Genomic DNA, 19,520 nt, shown 5'->3' on the forward strand with positions numbered 1-19,520 from the left:
CTGTTCTTGTGAGGGAATCCACATTATGGTTTAGGAGAATGTGACGCATGCTATCTTCTTGCCATGTAATCTGTGTGTTAAGATGCTTCTTTATTCAGGAACAAGTATCTTATACATTTGCTGTGCTAATTTATTTCATAGTAAGTCACATATATAGTTCTCCCTTTCCTCGAAAATTTAATTTTTTAGGTTCAATACACTGCTTTAAAAAATGAAGTTCTCCTGTTTCCGGGCACACAGAGTAATTGTTTATATTCTATTTATTATTATAATTAAGATAATAAAATAGAGTTTAAGTCCTGATACCTTGTTTGATTTTGAAGATGTTGGTTAGGAAGATTCTGATTTGTGTAATAGACAGCTTAAATCAACATCTGGGAGACAGGTCAGTGCTTCATAGTGTTTGTGTGTGTTTGACAGAGAAGAAGTAGGTTATCGTGAATCTACCTTGGTCTGTTGAGAAGCTGCTTTGAAATAGTCCTCGTTTGGTGTATGAAAGGGGTAAAGTAGCAAAAATATCACTGGTGAGTGATTTCACAGTTGTTTTCTGTGGAATGCAGCTTGCTATGCCCTACCTTTCTGTCTTTTCAGTTAGTCTGTTGTTGTATTTTTAATTATTCTGCTCTGCCATGTTTTCTTATGTGTTCCTTTTGTAAGGGCTAGAAGTGTTTGTTAATAAAGGAAAAAAGAGCTATGAAACGATTCTTCTTGTTTGATGAAATCTTAAATAGCTGTATATAATAGAATATAATCAGCAATCCTGCTAAAGCAGTGACATTTATGGCTGTATTAATGTTTGTAATTTATTTTGACAACAAATTCAATTTTGATGCCTTCTTTGATCAAGTAATGAAAAGGTAAACAAGTTGAGTACAATGAATTTTAGAAATGTCTTGTATACAAATCTTTATCCCTGTAAATAGAGAAGATGGATATGCTTGCCATTTGCTGAGATAACAGAAGAAAAACCTTGAAACTTTTCTTAATGGTTACTTAAAGTAATGTCTTTTATTCAGGCTTCGTATCAAAAAGAGGAGCCCTCATCAGCTTTACTGAACTGCAGTGAAACGAACTCCTATCTTCTTATATTGCAGAGTGCTGGGCTCAGGACGCAGTTATGCTAGTGTGGTACTAGCTGATTAAAGTTTTAACTAAAATATAGTAATGCTACACTGGGAGCTGCTGGATTTTCATGTTTTAGAGAAAGATTATACTCAGAAGTATGAAGTAGGGACTCTTTAAATACTGTCAATCACATATTGTTTCAGCCGCTTGCTCCTTTCCACAAAAGGAAAACCACATCTAAATTGAGAACCAAATCATGATATAGTCTGCAGAAAGTTTCTTTACCTACCCCTGATTCTGCTCTGGGCTGAAGTTAGGGAAGCTGAAGGACAATTGTCTGTTGGCTGATGCAGCTTGGGTTAATATATTTAACTTTCCTGTTGCTCTGTTGTATTTGTATACTGGGAAGGGGACGTTTTACCATGCACATAGTTTGAGATTGTAATTTGGAAGCACAATATTTACACAAGTAGTAGTAGGGAGGGGTTTTTCTGTGTTTATTTTTCAGGACTATGAAGTACAAAAGTAATAGTGGCACTGGATTAAAAAGAAAAACTGAAGTTTGATTTCTAAACATCTGCTGGTTTTATGTAACCTGGTATTAAAACACAAATGTGTCTTTGCAAGGTGATGGTTGTTTGTGTTTAAACCATTTCCTCTGAAACGGATGCCAGTTTTATTTAACAGTAGAGTCTTATTGTATTCTGTTACAGTTAACTACATTGAGCACAATACTCTAATGTGGAAAAGACTATCAAAGATAACTGTGAGACACTGAGTGAACATTTAGTACAAAAATACTTGTCACGGTTCTCTATTTAAAATTTATCTCTCTCTTCTACTGCTTGCAACGCTTCTTACATGCTGATAGTGACATATCCTTGTTTTCTTCATATTTTTGTTAGGTGATGTTATCAACTCCAACAGAAGGCTTTGCATTGGTCTTTAAAATAAATATATCGAGAGTCCTGAATAGTCTGAATCCCAACAGTTTGACATGCATTTCTGACAAACCTTACATTTCTGAAAGTTGGCTTAAATTGGTCAAATACAAACAGTCTTTAAGGAAATGCTTATCTTGATATAGCTATATGTATGTATGTAAATGCAGTCAAGTAAAAATAGTAGGTAAACTTTTTCAAATATGTGTAATATGGTCTTTTCACAAGAGAGACTGCATGAGGATGGGATTATCCGTTAGTCATGGAAATCAGATCACTGGATGCGTAATGCTAGGGCAGATCAAGTAATGAACAGTGTGAATTTAAGGGTCTATCATAGCATGAACTTTAAGGGCTGCTACTGCACTACTGCTCTATCACTTCTCTGTGCACAATTGAACAATATGCAGTGGAAAATGGATTTTTAAAGCTGAAATGTCAAGCCTTTTATTATATCCATAAATTAAAGAAAGTCAATAAAATACTGAAACTAGCATGTTATCTATTATTTACACAACTTTCTGCAGTGAACCTCTGTAACCAGTAATGTTCAGTCTGAACAATGTGTTTAATAAAGCAGATAAGAACCTAAACGTAAGGGTAGGCTTAAAAAAAAAATCGGTCTTACAAATGTTATTTAAAATTCTAGTCAATTTTAAATCTAGCCTAGGCTATTTTAAAGATAGATGGAAACAGTGGGGTTTTTAACTGTAAGAAAAGAGTTATGATGCTATCTAGTATCACATTTAAGTTAGTAATCTGTTGCTTGTAAGAAAAAATATAAAATACTTGTACATGAAGGAAAGACACATAATTAGTTTCTGATTCTGTTTTTCTCTATTTGCCAACTAAAATTGAGGCAAATGTTTATATTCATGATTTCCTTTTACAATTACTAAAGCTAAGACCTAGATTAATATTTTTCTAAGCACTTATATGCTAGGCATTATATCCCTCTAAGTTTAAATGAGGCTAAAGGACAGTTAGCGAATCAACATGTAGACAAGCAATACTACTTTGATTCTTCAATATGACCTAAAATTCCAAAGAATATACTGCAATTAAGTGTAAAAATGATCCTCTGGGAAAAAAAAAAAATACTGCTTTTATTGACATTCAGCATATGTTTGGAAGCAGAATTACATATTTGCTGTGTTGCTTTTTGTTTAAAAAACCCAAACACAATATCCAGTAACTTTAGTAATGCCAAAAACAGTGAGTTACTAAAATCGTGGAGAAGATATTATTGACTTTTTATCAGAGATGCTCATATTTGATATGTCTTATTCAATCATTGAAATTATCACTAGAGATTAATTTTTTAAATGGCAGTAGCTTAAACATCAGATTAATAAAGTTAAGAGTTTTTACTTGGTTTTACTTTGTTTTTACTTTTACTGTTCTGCATCTAACTTTAATGACAACAAGCAAAGTAGTTGATTAATTTTGTAGAGGTAATAGTGACATTTGTAGTAGAACCATCTAGTTTACAAACTTGCAAATAACCGAGGAGTGGTACAGTTAGTTTATAAATTCAGGTCTTGGTTTTCTGTTGTGAGGGTTTTTCTGGTCAGGCCTGGGAAGGCTCCCTGCGTTGCCTCCGAACACTTAAGTTACCATGTCCTGTTGACCTAAAGATACTGCTCTTCTGAGTGTCTTGAATCCACTTGTTCTTTAATAGTGCTCAGGTATATTGAGCAAAGTGAGACTGTCTTGGATACGAGCAAGTTTCTCACTGTTTGCATTGCGGAGTAAATCGGTCATGGTGGTGGTCTAATTTTTCCCAGTGTGGCTCAGTCATTGGAGGGCATGACACTATTTTTGCCAGAGTTAAGATTTGTTTTTGTGAGAATGGGGAATCTTGACTTCTTTTCCAAGTTTTGGAAGAGTGTTACCTAGTTGTGCAAGAACCTTCTTCTATGTCTTCATTCTCTCTTTGTCTTATCTCAGTGTTTGTCCTGCTTGTCACCGTTCCCACCAAATTGTTGACCTTGCTCCTTAGTGTTCCTTTTCTTATTGCTATATGCCTGCAGCCAGTGCCTCAAACCTCTAGTGCCTGTAGCCAGTGCTAGTCAAACCTCTTCTCTTTTACTGTTCAAGCCACTGAAGTACATAGGAGCAACACTTCTAATGTGAGCATTGGGAATGTGTACAGGAAAAATCCTCTTCTGCTAATGTATGGACTCTCCAAATATGTTAGCTGTTGAACTTTTAACCACCTTTTTGAATATGTGAAATCTCAGTTCAGGTCATTCAAGTTTAATAAATCAATCAATTAAAATCAGTTGCTCATAATGGAAAGTCTTAGGAAACTGAAGGTGTAGGTATGAACATCAGGACTGTGCATGATATGACAAGTTGTTTCTTAATGTCATGGCCAAATGTGTAGCTTCACAGCTGTTTTTTGAGGCTGTGTGGGTTCAGCAGTCACGCATATTGCACAAATTAGAATTTTTGTAAAATATTTTATAATGCACCTGCTGTCTTACAAATACCAAGATTTTTTTAAAGCATATTCCATAATTTTTGCTAATCAGTTCAGCAGCAGCAGTTTCCTTTTCTTTTTATTGTTTTGGAGGGAGGGAGAAGAAAGGGAGCTTTATCTGAGCTCATCTTTACAGCTTCAGTACAGTGTTTTACTGACACTTATGGCATGCTGATTTTTTTCTCCCTTTCAGAAGAGAAACCCGATTGCTCCAAGGCCCGCTGTGAAGTCCAGTTTTCTCCTCGATGTCCAGAAGATTCCATCTTGATTGAAGGCTATGCTCCTCCCGGTGAATGCTGTCCACTCCCAAGCCGTTGTGTGTGCAATCCTGCAGGCTGCTTGAGGAAGGTTTGCCAGCCTGGCTATTTGAATATATTGGTTTCTAAGGCATCAGGAAAGCCAGGGGAATGCTGTGATCTCTATGAATGTAAACCAGGTAAAAGCGGACATGATTTTTTTTCCATTTTTCAATTTTTTTCTAACTGTCTGACAAGCACAATAACCTATATAATTGCATCTAATAAAGCCTATATAGCCTCTAAATTAGTCTGATTTTTCTTCAAAATTAAAATGATTATATGTGAGCAATACCCATTATAAAAAAAAGAAATATTATGATAAGTTTTACTTTCTTTTTTTCTTCAGACGTTAATTTAAACTGAGCAACAAGGGAAGAATAGCTTAGTGAAAATATTGCATTTCTGTGGATGCTACTAGTGAAAGTGACATACATTATATACTGATTGGATTATACAAAGGTTTTTCACAGTAGGAATATATTGTGCATGGACAGGGAATTAAGGTTTCTGTCTTAAGATTTCTCTAGATTACAAAGTGGTGACCCTTAAAAACTGGAAAGCAAAAGGATTTTGGAGGAGCATAGTGAAAGACTTTACAACATTTTCAGTACTTACCCATTTTCCATTTCATGAGAACACGAATCACCCTTTCTTGTGATTTATTATTCTCGGTGAAGTGGGAGATGTAATTCACACTTCTCTTTGATCCAGGCTTTGGTAGAGATGAATATTAAAAATAGAGGGATGAAAGCAGGCATATAAAATTGTATAATCCAAAATCTTAAATGCAAACAGGTTTGAGTATGCTTAAGCTGTGCCTCTCCTATACTTGTTTAACATTTTCTGAAATCCTCCACAAAAGAAGATTGTACAGTCTTTGTATCTTCTAGTGCTTCTCTTTGTGTTTTTCCTAATATCCAATGCAAATCCGCCTGTGTGGAAATTTAAGCAAACTTTTTTGTTCTCTGTCCTAAGTAGTTGGTGAACAAGTCTTTATAATAATTTTTGCTCTGGAACATTTTGTCAAGCTTAGTCTTCTTTCATCTAGAATTAGCTGTAATTTCTTATGACGTAGTTTCCTTGGATGCCTTTCTTGTTATGTTGCCCCTCTATAAGTTTTCTTAAGTTATAAGTTATCCACGTGTCTTTAAAATGTGGTGTGTAAAAGCAGACTACTATTTTGGGTGAGTCTTCATCAGCACTAAATACTGTAGAATAATTACTTTGTCTTTCATGCAAAATTCTAAATAAAAGCTGACTCTGTTGCAAGAGTGTGAAATGCTGTGATCCCAAGATCTTTCTGTAGCATGACTGCTACTGAACCACTATATTTGTACATTTTAATTCTTATTATATATACTTCAAGTATGCCTTTACTGAATTTTATCTTGCTGACTTCGGATTATTTCTTTATTTCTCAAAATACATGTTAGCTCTGATCATGTCCTCCCAACTATTATTTGCATTCCCATCTTGTAGTTTGCAAATGAGTCCAAACTTACCTTTGTAGGTTACTTCTTGAAGATTGTTTCCAGCTTGTTAGTATTACAGAATCTTCAAATTAAATATGTGATTATTTATTGCATTAGTGGATTTATGTAAGTGTGTGTATGTTGTTTTCTGAAGTAGTTTGTATTTTTTATTGTAGGGATTTGAGGTGAAGGTATGTGGGACTGGAAAAATGAAGATGCATGTTAGGAGGGTAGAAGAACAGAGGCTTTGAAGAGATTGGGGAAGGAGACTACTGGAATTTAAGGGAAGTGTAGGACTTTGCAATGGGGGTTAGAAATTGAGAGGCTAAGGGAAAGCAGAGAGTTCTCCCCTACCTTGGGAGATGATGAAGGTGTATTTCTTAGGCAGTGGCTAAGAGGCTGAGAGTGTAGGTGGGTATTCTTGTGCATCCCCACAGTGATAGGTGATGAAAGATGTAATGGCTAAACTACAAACTACAGGAGTAAGTGGGGCCCCTACTTGTTGCAGTCCCTTGGCTTTAGGGGAAAAAAGGGAGTGCTATTAATATGGAATTATTAGTCGCTACATAGCCTGATTTTTGTCAAGTTAGACTTCAGTGGCTCTCCAAGTTGACTTTTATAACTTTGGTCTATTTGTTTCTTTCGTTCACCGTTTGACATGGTGGGAAGATCACAAAGGAAAAACAAGCCAACACAAGACTGGAAGACAGGGAAAGGAGTAGGTGAATGTTGACAAATCTTAGTAGACTACAAATTACTTACCACAGAAGGCCTTTTTTTTTTTTTAATGGCAAATATTTGCAAATCTGAACTTTTTTCAGTTTTCAGAGGAACCTTGTTTTCAAAGAGTGTAAACTGTACTTGTATAGATAACATAATTGGTACTTGGCGTATGAAAAAAATCATAGACTAAACAAATACTGAAATCTTTTAATGTTTCCTTTCTTGTAGAAAGTTTAGGGATTTTATTTTTAAATTTGCAAGTCAGCATGAATCTTGCTGGTTTTTTCCATCTAAACTGTTCCCTCATGTTCACCACTGTCTGTGGTTTTAAATAAATTTCTTTGTTGAAAAACAGGCAATGGAATATCTTGTTTTATTAGGATTGTATATTCATATGCTTATAGAATAATTTAGGTTGGAAGACTACATGACTCTGGAGGTAATCCAGTCCATCCGGCCTCTCCTGCACTGTTTTATGCCATTTATTCTCTATGTGTATATACATGTATTGCTGTATATGTAGTAACATATGACTGTTTTTATGTATGTATGAACACTATGTGAATTATCTATGTGGATTTGCTGAAATAGTGGTCATAAAGTGAAGTCAGAAAATGCTCCTTACATGGCAGGAATATTTATTGAGCCCATGGTAAGCCTGGTAATAAACCTTGTGTCTTCAGAGTTTGACTTGGTATCCTGAATAATTGTAGGAAAGAGAGTTGGAGAGGAACTGAACTAGCAGTGCTCTGTTTCATGTTTCCTCTGTTTTTAATGCCATGTTGCTGAAGACAAGGGATAGTATAAGGCCTGGTAGGTAAGTGTTCATGCAGAGTTTCTTATGGGGCTGATGTCACTAGCTTTACTGAATAGTGTCAGCATGTCTATGGAGTTTACATGTTGAACAGAGAAAACTGTTTTCCATACTTTGCCACAGGCCTGAAAACTTTCATTCTGTGAGTGCTGCTATCAGAATGCTCTTCCTGCACCTCCGTGTCTGCTTAACCAGCCTCCATCGGCGTTTTGCACCAGCAAGGGCTTTCTGGTAGAAACAAATTGCAGCAAGCTGGGAGGACTGCTTCCTACGACAGCAGTGCTGCCTTATGCCAATAAGTGTTTGCGCAATTAAAGCATAAATTGTGTTTATTTCTGTTACTTAAATAAGATGTCACTGCTCTCCAGTTTACAGTGGCATTTGAGTTTGGAGCCTTCTGCAGAGAACTGCATATGTTCAAATACTGTGATTGGCAACTGAGTTACTGAAAGGAAAATGGGAAGTGTTTCCTTAACACTAAATGCTAAAATAAAAATAAAATCTTTCATTTCAAGATCCACTTCCTCTTCTACCTCTCTTATTTTAGGAATACAATAACTAAAGGCATTGGCATTCAGTTAAAATGGACAGTGAAGAAACTTAGTAGCTTAGTCATGCCTGTCCGTTAACCTCCAGATTAATTTGTCTTAAATGTTCTTACCCGTTGCTCCACCAAGCATCTCACCACGGTTGTGGTACCTACTGAGAACAAGCATGTCACGTCCCTTTTGTTTTGCTGCGGTTGCTAAGCTCAGAGCTGAGATAACAGTGGTCTGGTGCCATAAGCAACCTACTTCATTCCTACGAGCTGCGTATAACTGGCTATTCATGAGCAGTGAATTTACTGAATGAGCACTGAATTTAGTTTTAAATTGGGAGTTACAGTTTTTAAAAAGTATTCTCAAAACCAAGGTTTTTTTTCTTAAAGATAGTTTGAATGAACGGTCTCAAATGGAGCTGCATAATGTGTTAACAGTAAAAATAAAAATAACCTGAAGCAAGATTTGTGGGGGTATATGTGCCTCTTTTGCTAAGAAGCTAAAACAGTGTGAGCAATGATGTTTTTAAAATGGTTTGTTTATTTAAAGATGGAGTTAAAATCTAATCTAAAAGGTATTTTGCTGAAGTTGTGATAGGAACTCTAGCTGCCACTTCTGAATAAAGAAAGGTAAATAGTTTATTTTGGCAGTTATCCAACAGATGTTTGTTGTACCTTTATTGATAACTTGTTGTTGTTGTATATGGTGAGGTCAGGAGTGCCATCTCTTAGTTTGACATCCTTGGGAAAGCACTGGGAAATGTCTGTCACATTAGACAGAACCTCTGTTGAAAAGACCACTCATTTGTCATTCTTCTAGCAGTCTTTCTGGCAGAGCTTTCATTCACTCACCTCCAGCACCCCTGCATGGCCTGAAAAGTACTCTTATGGAATTGAGTGGGGTTTTTTCTGGTACCAAATCTTGGTTTAAACACAATTGTAAAGAGAATGTTGTTGTTTGGCTTATTTGTACTGGATCCCCAGAAAGCTGTGACTTCTATGAAGTCTTTCCTGTGCTGAGCCACTTTGTTGCATCAGAGATGCAAATACTGCCTTGATCCTGGACCTTTAGATGCATAGGTGGCTATTTAGGTCTTGCCCCTGAACTGTACATTCTAATCTTTGGAAAGCCAGCATAATACATAAAGGTGAAACTTAATATATATTAACTTATATAAAGTTATATAAAATAACTTATATAAAACTTAATGTTTGCTCCACAAATATTCTACTGTAAAGCTGTTTTCACCTACGTATTAACAGTTTCATGATCAGAGACCTTTGGTTTTGTAGTCTACAAAGGAGGTTGCACATTACTGCAGCTATGTCAGGGTCTGCAACCATGGTAGGGTTTCTGCTACATTCTCGTAGAAAAATTAGTAACTCTCACTTGCTACTGTATACAAATTCAGTGCACGAGAGTTCCTGAAGACTTCTAAGCAAAGGGTGGTCGGGTGCATCTTCACTGATAGGAAATTGCAACATGTTTATGAGTACTTGAAGTCGTATATTTGTCAAAATATATGTTTAAAGCTTCTAGGATAGACAAAAATAAAAAAGCTTAAAGCTTCTAGGATAGACAAAAATAATTTTCTTCAGACAGGATTTAAAATTTTTTTAGCTTATAATAAAACATATAGTAGCAGCTTATAATAAACCTGTTCATGAAAAGTATGCTTTGTAATTATTGGAATCAAAGTATGATGTGAAAACAAAACTAGTAGTTCAGTGGCAAATATTTGCAGTCTTATTTTTTAGGATGGTAGTACAGCTAATCTGGAGGACATCTTTTTAAGTAATGAAGAATCTGATTATAGGCTGTTCCTGTAACCTTACAATATTTTCAGCTTATCTGGAAGTTTGGCTCAATACTTTTTCCAATTTGAGAAACCCATTTAAATCTGAAAAAAAATAGGAACTTCTTCATTCTTCTTCAAATATCTTTCATCTCTTTATCTCTCTTCATCTCTCTCTTGTGAGGAAAGGCTGAGAGATCTGGGGCTGTTCAGCCTGGAGAAGAGAAGCGTCAGGGGAGATCTCATCAATGCATACAAATACCTGAAGGGAGGGGGTAAAGACGGAGCCAGGCTCTCTTCGGTGGTGCACAATGGCAGGACCAGAAGCAGTGGGCACAAACTTAAACAATGGAGGTTCCCTCTGAACATTAGGAAACACTTTTTCACCATGAGGGTGAGCGAGCACTGGCACAGGTTGCCCAAAGAGGGTGGTGGAGTCTCCACCCTTGGAGGTATTCAAAAGCTGTCTAGGCACAGTCCTGGGCAACCAGATCTACGTGGCCTGGTTTGGAAAGGGGCTTGGACCAGATGACCTCCAGAGGTCCTGTCCAAGCTCAGCTGTTCTATAATTAATCTAATAATGTAATAATAAAGATATCCCAGTTTGGAGAGAAGGCTGAGGTGGGATATGAGTGTGGATTATAAAATTCTGTGGGTGGTGGATAAGCTCAGTGCATACCCTTTGTTCACCAAATCCTGCTAATCCTTAAAAGAATTGGAGGGTGCTCTGGTACTAGTAAGAGATCAGTATAAAATAAATAAAAATGGGTAAGTCGAATCAAACAGGGGAACCACTGGATGACTACAGCCACTTAATTACATGAGAATTTTCTATTTGAATGCTCCTGATTTGGGATTTGTTTGTAGTTTTTCTTTGGTTTGTACCTTTTTAATAAAGACTGTTTTGGCTGCTTTTCAGTGTTAGTGAGCCATCTACTAGCACACTATAACCACTGGAAAGAGTTTGAACTGTTTAGGAAGAAAGAGTACCTTAGTTGAGACTTGGTGGTGTGATTTAGGGAGTTTCCTTGTGTGTTTTCTTTCATTGTCATTACTGGTATGTGGAAAGATGGACACAAATAGCTGTGCAGTAGCAGCTTGTTGGTAGAACTCGTTGCCTGTTTTTTCCCAGACTGCTTACCTGGGGAGGAGGCGGAATGGGCCTTGAATCCAGGGAGGTAGAAAGGTTACTAGTTTAAATTCAGGAAACTTGGACGTTGGTAGTCACTTGGCACAAGAGAATTGTGCAAATTGTATTGGTCATGTTGGGCCATACTGACGAGCTCGTGATTCTCAATGCCTGTTGTGACAGTGGAGGAACTAGATGTATATTTCTTACAGAAGAGCTATTTCAAATGTGTTATTTGTTAATAAAATGGAACATAAAACTCTACGGCCTTTTAAAGTGAAATGTTGTAAAATTAAGTATTCCTTTCTTAAAGGCAAATAGGTATCTTTGTGTGTTTATGAAGAGATATGAAGGTTAATTTGATAATTGTCATTGTCAAGATTAGTAACTGGAATCTTTCAATTTAAATCTAGTCACTTTCTGCATTGCTCCACAAAATTGACTTTAATTAAATTTGTGCATTTTTCAGGGAAAACTTGTTGAACTTGTCAGGTTGCTCTGATTTAGCAGATGGCTCCATTTCCCAAATAACTGGAAAAGGCAGATTCTGAATATCGCTTATAGAGAGGATACTCACATGCTCATGTACTTTGAAAGTTAATGGTATTGAGGACAAACCTGCTGGTCCTAACCTTGATGAGCTGCAAGCTGGTTTCATTGAACTTGTGCTTTCATTTAAATGCTTGATGAGATATGCTAAGGAGATGTAATTCTGAGACTGATGTCTCATTATGACTGATTGAATTATTATTGCTGTGTACCTCTGAGGATCAAGCCTGAAAAATGTAGGACTAGAAGACAGAAAATGGGACTTTAAAAGGTCCCAGCTCTTGCAAGAAGCATGGTGTAGCGTTGCCACGCTGCTTTAGCACTGCAGTAAGTGGTTGTAATAGTGTCAATACTGAAATGAAATTTAATCAGTAATCAGGGGTATCATACTGTATAATTTTCAGTCTAATAACATTCTGTTCGTCCTGCCTACTCAGCCAGTAGGTAGCTTCTTTCTTTAAAGAGGGAACCATGTTTTATTCTGTACTTTCTTAGTATAATTATGATAAGGAATAGCAAACAGATAGTACCTGAGCTGGTATTGTTTGTTAACATGGGAGGTTTAGGACCAAATAAGATAAAGATGTGTTTCAGCTTTCCTGAGTATGACTCATAGGATTAAATGTATATACAGCCTGACTTTTTTTTTTCATTTCTAAGCATTTGTTGCTTTCTAAAAAGTGTAGGTCAGTCTTACTAGTTATGAGGAATTCTTTGTCTTGTTAATGCAGATAGATTTGATAATTTGCATTTCTCTTTTGCCGTATATAAATACCTAAACAACACAACCTAATGGAATAATCCTTAAAAATATAGTTGGCATGTGCAGGCATAAATCCACAGTGTATCTTTAATATTTTTTTTTATTTCCTATAACCTGGGTATTTTACTCTTTAAACAGACTTTAATCAGGAAAAAAATTAAACAATGAATTGTTAACTGCTTTCAAAGCCATGGGGAAAATATATTCTCAGTAACCTAGTATATTTCTAGTAACTAATTATTATTCACAGGTGTAATGATTGTTTAAGGATGCCTGTCTAACTTTTATAAATTTTTTTTATTAACTAATATTAGTTCAGTTGCTTACTGAGTCAATAATTTTAAAAAGTAAATCTTAGAGAATGGAAGTCTTTTTGTAATGTTACCTACTGAGCACGCATTCGTTAGATAATTTTTCTGACTTAAATTAGAAGGCTGATGCATAACTGGTTGCTTATGATGAAGTAATTTTGCAAAAAGCTCTTAAAGCATGAGTAAAAGGCATTTTCTTCTCCCCTTCCTCTGTAGTGTTCAGTGTGGACTGCAGCACAGTCGAATGTCCTCCTGTTCAGCAAGTTGTTTGCCCACTGGATAGCTATGAAACCCAAGTCAGGCTGACTGCTGATGGCTGCTGTACCCTGCCCACAAGGTTGGTGTCTTGATGGCTGAGTATCTTTAACTTGTTCTCTACAGTTCAAGAACTATAAATACAGGATAATAATGCATATTTCTGTGGCAATAAATGTTAATACAGAATAAAAGATATATGAAGTAGGTTAAAGGTATATCAGGCTGATAGAAAGACAAAATCTATCTCCTTGAAGCAGAAAAAAATTATTCTCGGTGCAAATGCATGAAGCTGATTTTTGCTAAAATTGAGGGGTTTGTGCCTCTAGATTGATTTTGAATGTATTCAATTAATTTTACAAAAGTAAATTCTTTTGAGAAACTTCTGAAGGTCTTTGGTAAGGAATTAAATGATGGAGATGGCAGAAGATATGTCAGAGAAAATCTTGCCTAGTTGAAGAAGAAAAGGCATTTTTTTGTATGTGGTAGACCACTATAAGAAGCTGAAAGACAGTGGCTATCTGGAACTGTAGGGAAACAGAAGTTTCAAGTACTCGCTTCCATTTTACTTCTGTTGTTGTTCAAGTAGGTATAATCTATTACAATTCAGAAAAATAAGACAATTTGTAGTTGGTTTTATTCCAAAGTTCTGCACTGCTGTTTTAGCTTCTGTTTTTACAACAGACTTCCCAGAACCTGATTCAGCAATATGCCCAAAACCTATGAATTCAAGCAAAAAGTACCATCAATGAAAATATTTTACACAAAAAAGAAAATATTTATTGTAGATGTAACTAGTTGGTTTATTTGGTATGAAGTTCTTTGCACCATACAACATTGCTATATTCTCAACCCCTTGTGAGATTGTAAAGGAATGATAAACTTGCAAAGAATTCAGAAAGCAGAAAATGGGAAAGGTTGTGTAACGAATTGGGGATATTCTCTGTTGGGTACCCTTTGGGTACACATTTAATATAGTGACTTCTTTGAAACAGTTGTTTCCATGAACTATGAGGATCTCTTACTGCACAGAGAGTTAAAAATGTATCTATTAAAAAAAAAAAATAAGGCAGGAAAAGCAATGTGAAGAACTTCATGTAGGGCAATAATCCTGTCTATTAAAATGTGAAAATATATTTCTAAACTTGACAAATTTTATTTGTAATTGTAGAATACACATAGTAGTCTGCTAGTTAAAAAATACTTACTATCCTTATTCAGTGAATGCTGCAGATGTTCTTTCATTCAGAGTTGTTGTTTTCTTTTTTTGTTTGTTTGTTTTCTGAAATTTGGACCAGAACATGGTATGGATTCTCAGTATCCTCCCTTTATTCTTTAACGTATTCTCATTAACATTCCTAGGAATTATGGTAATTTCATATTAGTTGAGAGTTGCCCTGGCTAGTTGGGATTGCACAGGAGGCTGTAGATTTTAAGTAGTCGTCATACTGGCATTGCTGCCAGTACAGCTCAGCATGTTCAAGACAACTAGAATAAAATGCTACTAAGGACTGTATTCAGAAAGATAGATTATACAGTCAAAGAAGCAATCTCAGATTAAAATTTCGTAAGTTTCTCTAACACTTAGAGACCTTGACACAATAGAAAACTTAGATTAATGGTAGATTTTTACTTCCAAGTTTGTTTCAACTTGCTGGATTAAGAAGTCAAATATAGGCCAAATTATTTTTGTTTCCCAAAAGTAAAATTGTGTTCTGTTTTTCTGCAGTCTAATATAAGTTGTGGTTTGATTTTTCTATTGCTTGGGTGGAGAGAATGAGAAATATCCACTTTATTCTTTATAGATGATAACTTCAGCTTTTCTTCTATCAGGGAACGTAGAGTACCAAGAAAATAAAACGTCATTTACTTCAGAAAAATGACCAGTTGGAAATATTTTCCATTTCTAGCACACAGATGGGAACTGATCTTAAATAAAAAACCTAGAGCAAACATGTCCTTGAAGGAATCTTTCTCTTTCTTTGATAATGTTTAGAAATATAACCAGTTGGTTTGCTGTGTGTTAACTGTAACTGATGCCTGAAGCGTACTTGTACATGTACATGGTACTTAAGTGACAAAACCAGTATTCTCGTCTCCTGCACACAAAGACCCCAATTGTACAAGCAGGCTTAGAGTGTGTGAATTATTAGATAATTGTGAATTGCACTGAAACCTCTTGAAAATCAGATTGCTGTGCATTACTGGGATCAGAGTTTAACAGATGATCAGAGCTGGGATAGATGGGTTCTTGGCTCCTGGAGTCTTATGATCGGATCTGAGGGGGTTTTGTGTTAATATGTCTGTCCTTGATGTGTAAAACTGCAAAAAAACATAATTAGCATAACCCAGTCTGAGTCTGCAGGCAGGCTGAAACAATTATAGGTGTCTTATACTTCTCCATTAATTTTTAATTTTGTGGCTCAGTCTATGTTGCTGTGTATAGTTATTATGTGGGTTGCTAGATTTCTGGATTGCCTTAATTCAGCTGAAGCAATAATGCACTTTTTAATAGAGTAGGTGAGAAGGAAAGAAGAAAAGCTGAATCTGGCAGCTATAATATCGTATAGATGCTTTACATGTTGTGTGTCTGCTAGAAATGCATTGAGTTACTTAGATTTTAATATACTGCTGTGCTTCTTAAGGAATTCAGTGCCATAGTGATCACTGATGTGCTGTAGGTAAAGATATTACTTGAAGGGGGGAATAAAGGAACACAGGCATGGGGATAATCAGAAAAGAAAGATTAGGTGAAGGTTAGAGGGAAGAGAAGTATACAAATGAAAGGAAGTATATGTATGAAAAGAGAGAGATCAGAAAGGGAAACTAAGTTCAGTTCCTTGGAACATGAAAGTCAAACCATTTGAATTCAGGCTTAGTGTTTCCTTAGATTTGAGGAAATACGGGACCTTTATATTTGAAGCCAGGGTCTCTGTCCCATGTGAGACTTGCATTTCAAAACTATAGAAAAAGTCAAATAAAGTGCAGATTTATGAATGAATGACTACACTGGGAAAAGGGGATGTTTTTCCTTAATTCTGTAATTTCTTGCTAAACTCATGATGAAATATTAACATTGCACTGACTTTGATTCAGTTTAGAAACACCTAAATCCATATCATATCTCTTTTTAATGGTTAGAATTAAGTTCAAAAGAAGTGGCACTGTATGTTTTAATGTACATTTGAGAATAATTTATTAAAAGCAAAGAGATAGTGTTTCATAAGGTTATAGTCTTTAGACTTCATGAAACTATTTTTGTTATGATTATGGACTTTTTCAAGAAATTACAATTAATTGTTTCATTTACTGCCACTAAAATAAAGGATTGATACAGCAGAACCGGAGGGGTGTCAAGGAGAGTATCACGGTTAAGAATGGATGGCATGTCACTGACTTGGTTAACAAGTAGCTGACAACTTCATGTACAGCCGGAGCAGATTGACTTCTGTGCCACATCTTGTTCTTGGCTGGTTTCTTGTATGTAATATGCTAGGAAAACAGAGATCCTTAAGTCTGGTGTTAAGTTAGCATTTGTTTTATGATTGAGCTCTTGAATGCATATTCATAATATTGAAAACTTCTCTAGCAATTCTAGGGGAAAAGTGCCGGGGGAAAACAAACATCTGATACCGTAAGCTCTTGTACTTGCATTCAAAGGTTACATTTCGTTTCACAGTGATTTCTAATGCGATGGTTCAAACAGAACAGCCTACTGATTTGGCACTGATACCAAAGAACTGGTTGCTTCAGCTTTCATCAGACTGTCATGAGACACTTACCTTAAATTTCCAACTATTATGTTAGGAAAGCTAAATGATATGTCTGTCTCTGTTTTGGTAAAGATGCTTTCTTCTCCAAGGAGCTTATCAAATAAAAATGTTTGAGAGCTCTTACAGAGAACATGTTATCCCAGTTTTTTGTTGTCTTCTGTTACAAAGTTAAATGAAGAGATGATGAATATGAAATGTACAGAATCCGATATCTTCAGGTGTTTCCAATTTTTCTGTTGTGAATTAATTTTCTTCAAAAATTCAGATACTTTTGAGAATTTATATGTAAGTGTAAAAATCTTTATCAAAATCTGTTTAATTTTTTATCTCTGAAGAATGGAGTGTAACAACAGGAGTGGATTTCAGTGATTAGTGTTGGCTTATATCTTTATTGCTCACATGGTTTTGTACATTTTTCACAGGATTATATACAATGGAGTAAATGGCATGTTTGGATAGCTTTGCACCAAATATTTTTGTATTATCTTTTCTTCTTTCTGGCTTCTCTCTTTATTAGAATAATATGGAAATTTAGTCTTTACTACGTCTCCACTTCTTGCTCTAGTTTTATCCCCCTACTTCTGTGCTCTTTTCCCTTCATGTAATCTAAGTATAGTCTTTTCCCTTGCTCCAGTTTCCATTCTTCCTGCTGTCGCCTGTTACAAATCTGGTAACTTCAAGATTCATTCAGTGCTCTGTTCTCTGAGATATCTCTTCTCCCCTCCCCCCCCCAACTATTCTTGGTCAGTCTTTTAATAAAGCCTGATAAACGAAGAAAATTCTAGAGAACTAGAAAGATGTTAGTACTGTGCTAGTATTAAATAGAACAAAAAATAAGTAATTAAAGTCTGGTTATCCTGATATCAGTTCTGAGAAAAATAGTGGGAAAACTGATAGAGGATTGAATTGAGGATTAAAGGATGTAATTATAGCTAAAAGCAACTGATGTTGCTTTGACAGAGGCAGTTTTATGAAAGTTGATTGTCTTTTGAAGATACTAAGCTTGTCTTAAAAATCTGACCATCAGAATGCCTTCCTTCTCAATTTGTCTTCTGTAGTCAACAGTCCTTTTCCGTTTTGTTTTTTTTTTAGCTAGAATCCAATACAACCAAAAAAAAGAAAAAAAAAAAAACACCAAACCTAAAAAAACCCCTAGGACTTTTTAATTAATATTGTCTCGCAGGGTTTACTTTATAAAATGGAAATGTATCCCCTTCCCCAAGCTACTTAACATTGAAGAAGAACATTTCCCACACCCCTCCTCCCCCAGATTTTGGAAGTGAATCACTCCTGATGAGTCAGCGTCGTGTTCCCTTAGCTCCTGAGATGAACTCTTGCAGTGTGCACATGCTGGCTTGAATATCTTGCTGATAGTAGGATATAATAATATCTTTCTGAGAGAAGAGAAGCATCCAGGAGTATGTTCATTAAAACCCAATAATAAGTTTGCTTGACATACTTATTTAAAAAGCTCACACCATAAGCCTGAATGTGTTTTAGATTAGAAAAAGTTCAGAAATAATTTATATATGTTTATCCATCAAAATCTCCAGTACTTTATTTTCTATCTGAGTCTTAGCTTTAAAAAAGCAGTTTCAAGGTGATTGGGGTTGTGGTGGAGGAGGAGGGAAAAAAGTATAAATTAAGCATAACAGAAGCAGATAAGTTACAGAGAGACAGAAACTTTAGGAGCAGTGAACTGGTTAATGAATCTAAACAAAACAGGAATATAAGTCATGATGACTATTTCATATGTCAGAAAAGCGAAGAGCAGCTTTTTACAGATACAGTCTTGTAAGATTGGAGCCCAAAAGACTTGGGCTTGAGGGATGAGCGAATGAAGACTCTGAATCGGACCATTTCACTATCACTTAGTTACAGATAGTTGGATGGTGTTGCAAATGCAAAACTCAATTGGCTCAAGTAGCGTGGAGGAGTAGGATTATAGGTTTATTGTTTAGAAGAAAACCTCTGAAAAAGTTTCTTAAATGAATTAGTCATAGAACTTTTTTCCTTGTTTGAATAGTCTTTTCCCTGTTGGTTTTTCTTTATATGTGGCTAAAATGTCTCAATCTGGGGCTGCTCTGAATGTCAGTGCCACAGTTTGGTCTGCAGTATAGTAAAGAAGTGAAATGTACTGGACCAGCAAAAGTGTTAGTTCTCTAGACGCTATAGTAAAATATGTTTTACATTGTAATAACCTACTTAGTGCTGTTGGAGGGTCAGAGGGGCAACTTATATGTGCATTTTGTTTTCCCCAAGCATAAAGCTTTACTTAGAAAACAGCCCAGCTCTGCCCCCCCGCACCCCCCAAATACTTAAATACTTACATTTTTATACAGCTCAAGAAAATGAGAAGAAAGTGAGTACTACTTTGATGTAGTAGCAAATCATTTATTTACCCAAGGTTTATCTTAAGGTATATTTGGATAGAAATTGAATACAACTTAGAACAGTACAAAATGAGATTTTATTATCATATTTAATTAAGTAAAATTACCTTTCAAGAGATGAAATAGAAAAAAGAGTAAATATACAAAAACATGTTTAATTTTAATAATCTATTAAATTAAGAAAGTGCTCTTTGCATCTGTCCTGTACTAAAAT

The 19,520-nt window shown here is 35.6% G+C and overlaps 1 protein-coding gene across 2 annotated transcripts in view; it reads left to right on the forward strand.

Moving 5' to 3' along the window:
* Positions 1-19,520, forward strand: part of CRIM1 (cysteine rich transmembrane BMP regulator 1) — a 202,886-nt gene that overhangs the window by 86,108 nt on the left and 97,258 nt on the right. For both annotated transcript variants that reach the window (XM_072856562.1, XM_072856563.1), the window contains 2 exons: positions 4,685-4,927; positions 13,102-13,222. In XM_072856562.1, the coding sequence (XP_072712663.1) occupies positions 4,685-4,927; positions 13,102-13,222 (364 nt within the window). The remainder of the gene's footprint in view (positions 1-4,684; positions 4,928-13,101; positions 13,223-19,520) is intronic.

The sequence above is a fragment of the Ciconia boyciana genome, chromosome 3 (assembly GCF_034638445.1).
Source record: "Ciconia boyciana chromosome 3, ASM3463844v1, whole genome shotgun sequence".
NCBI lineage: Eukaryota > Metazoa > Chordata > Aves > Ciconiiformes > Ciconiidae > Ciconia > Ciconia boyciana.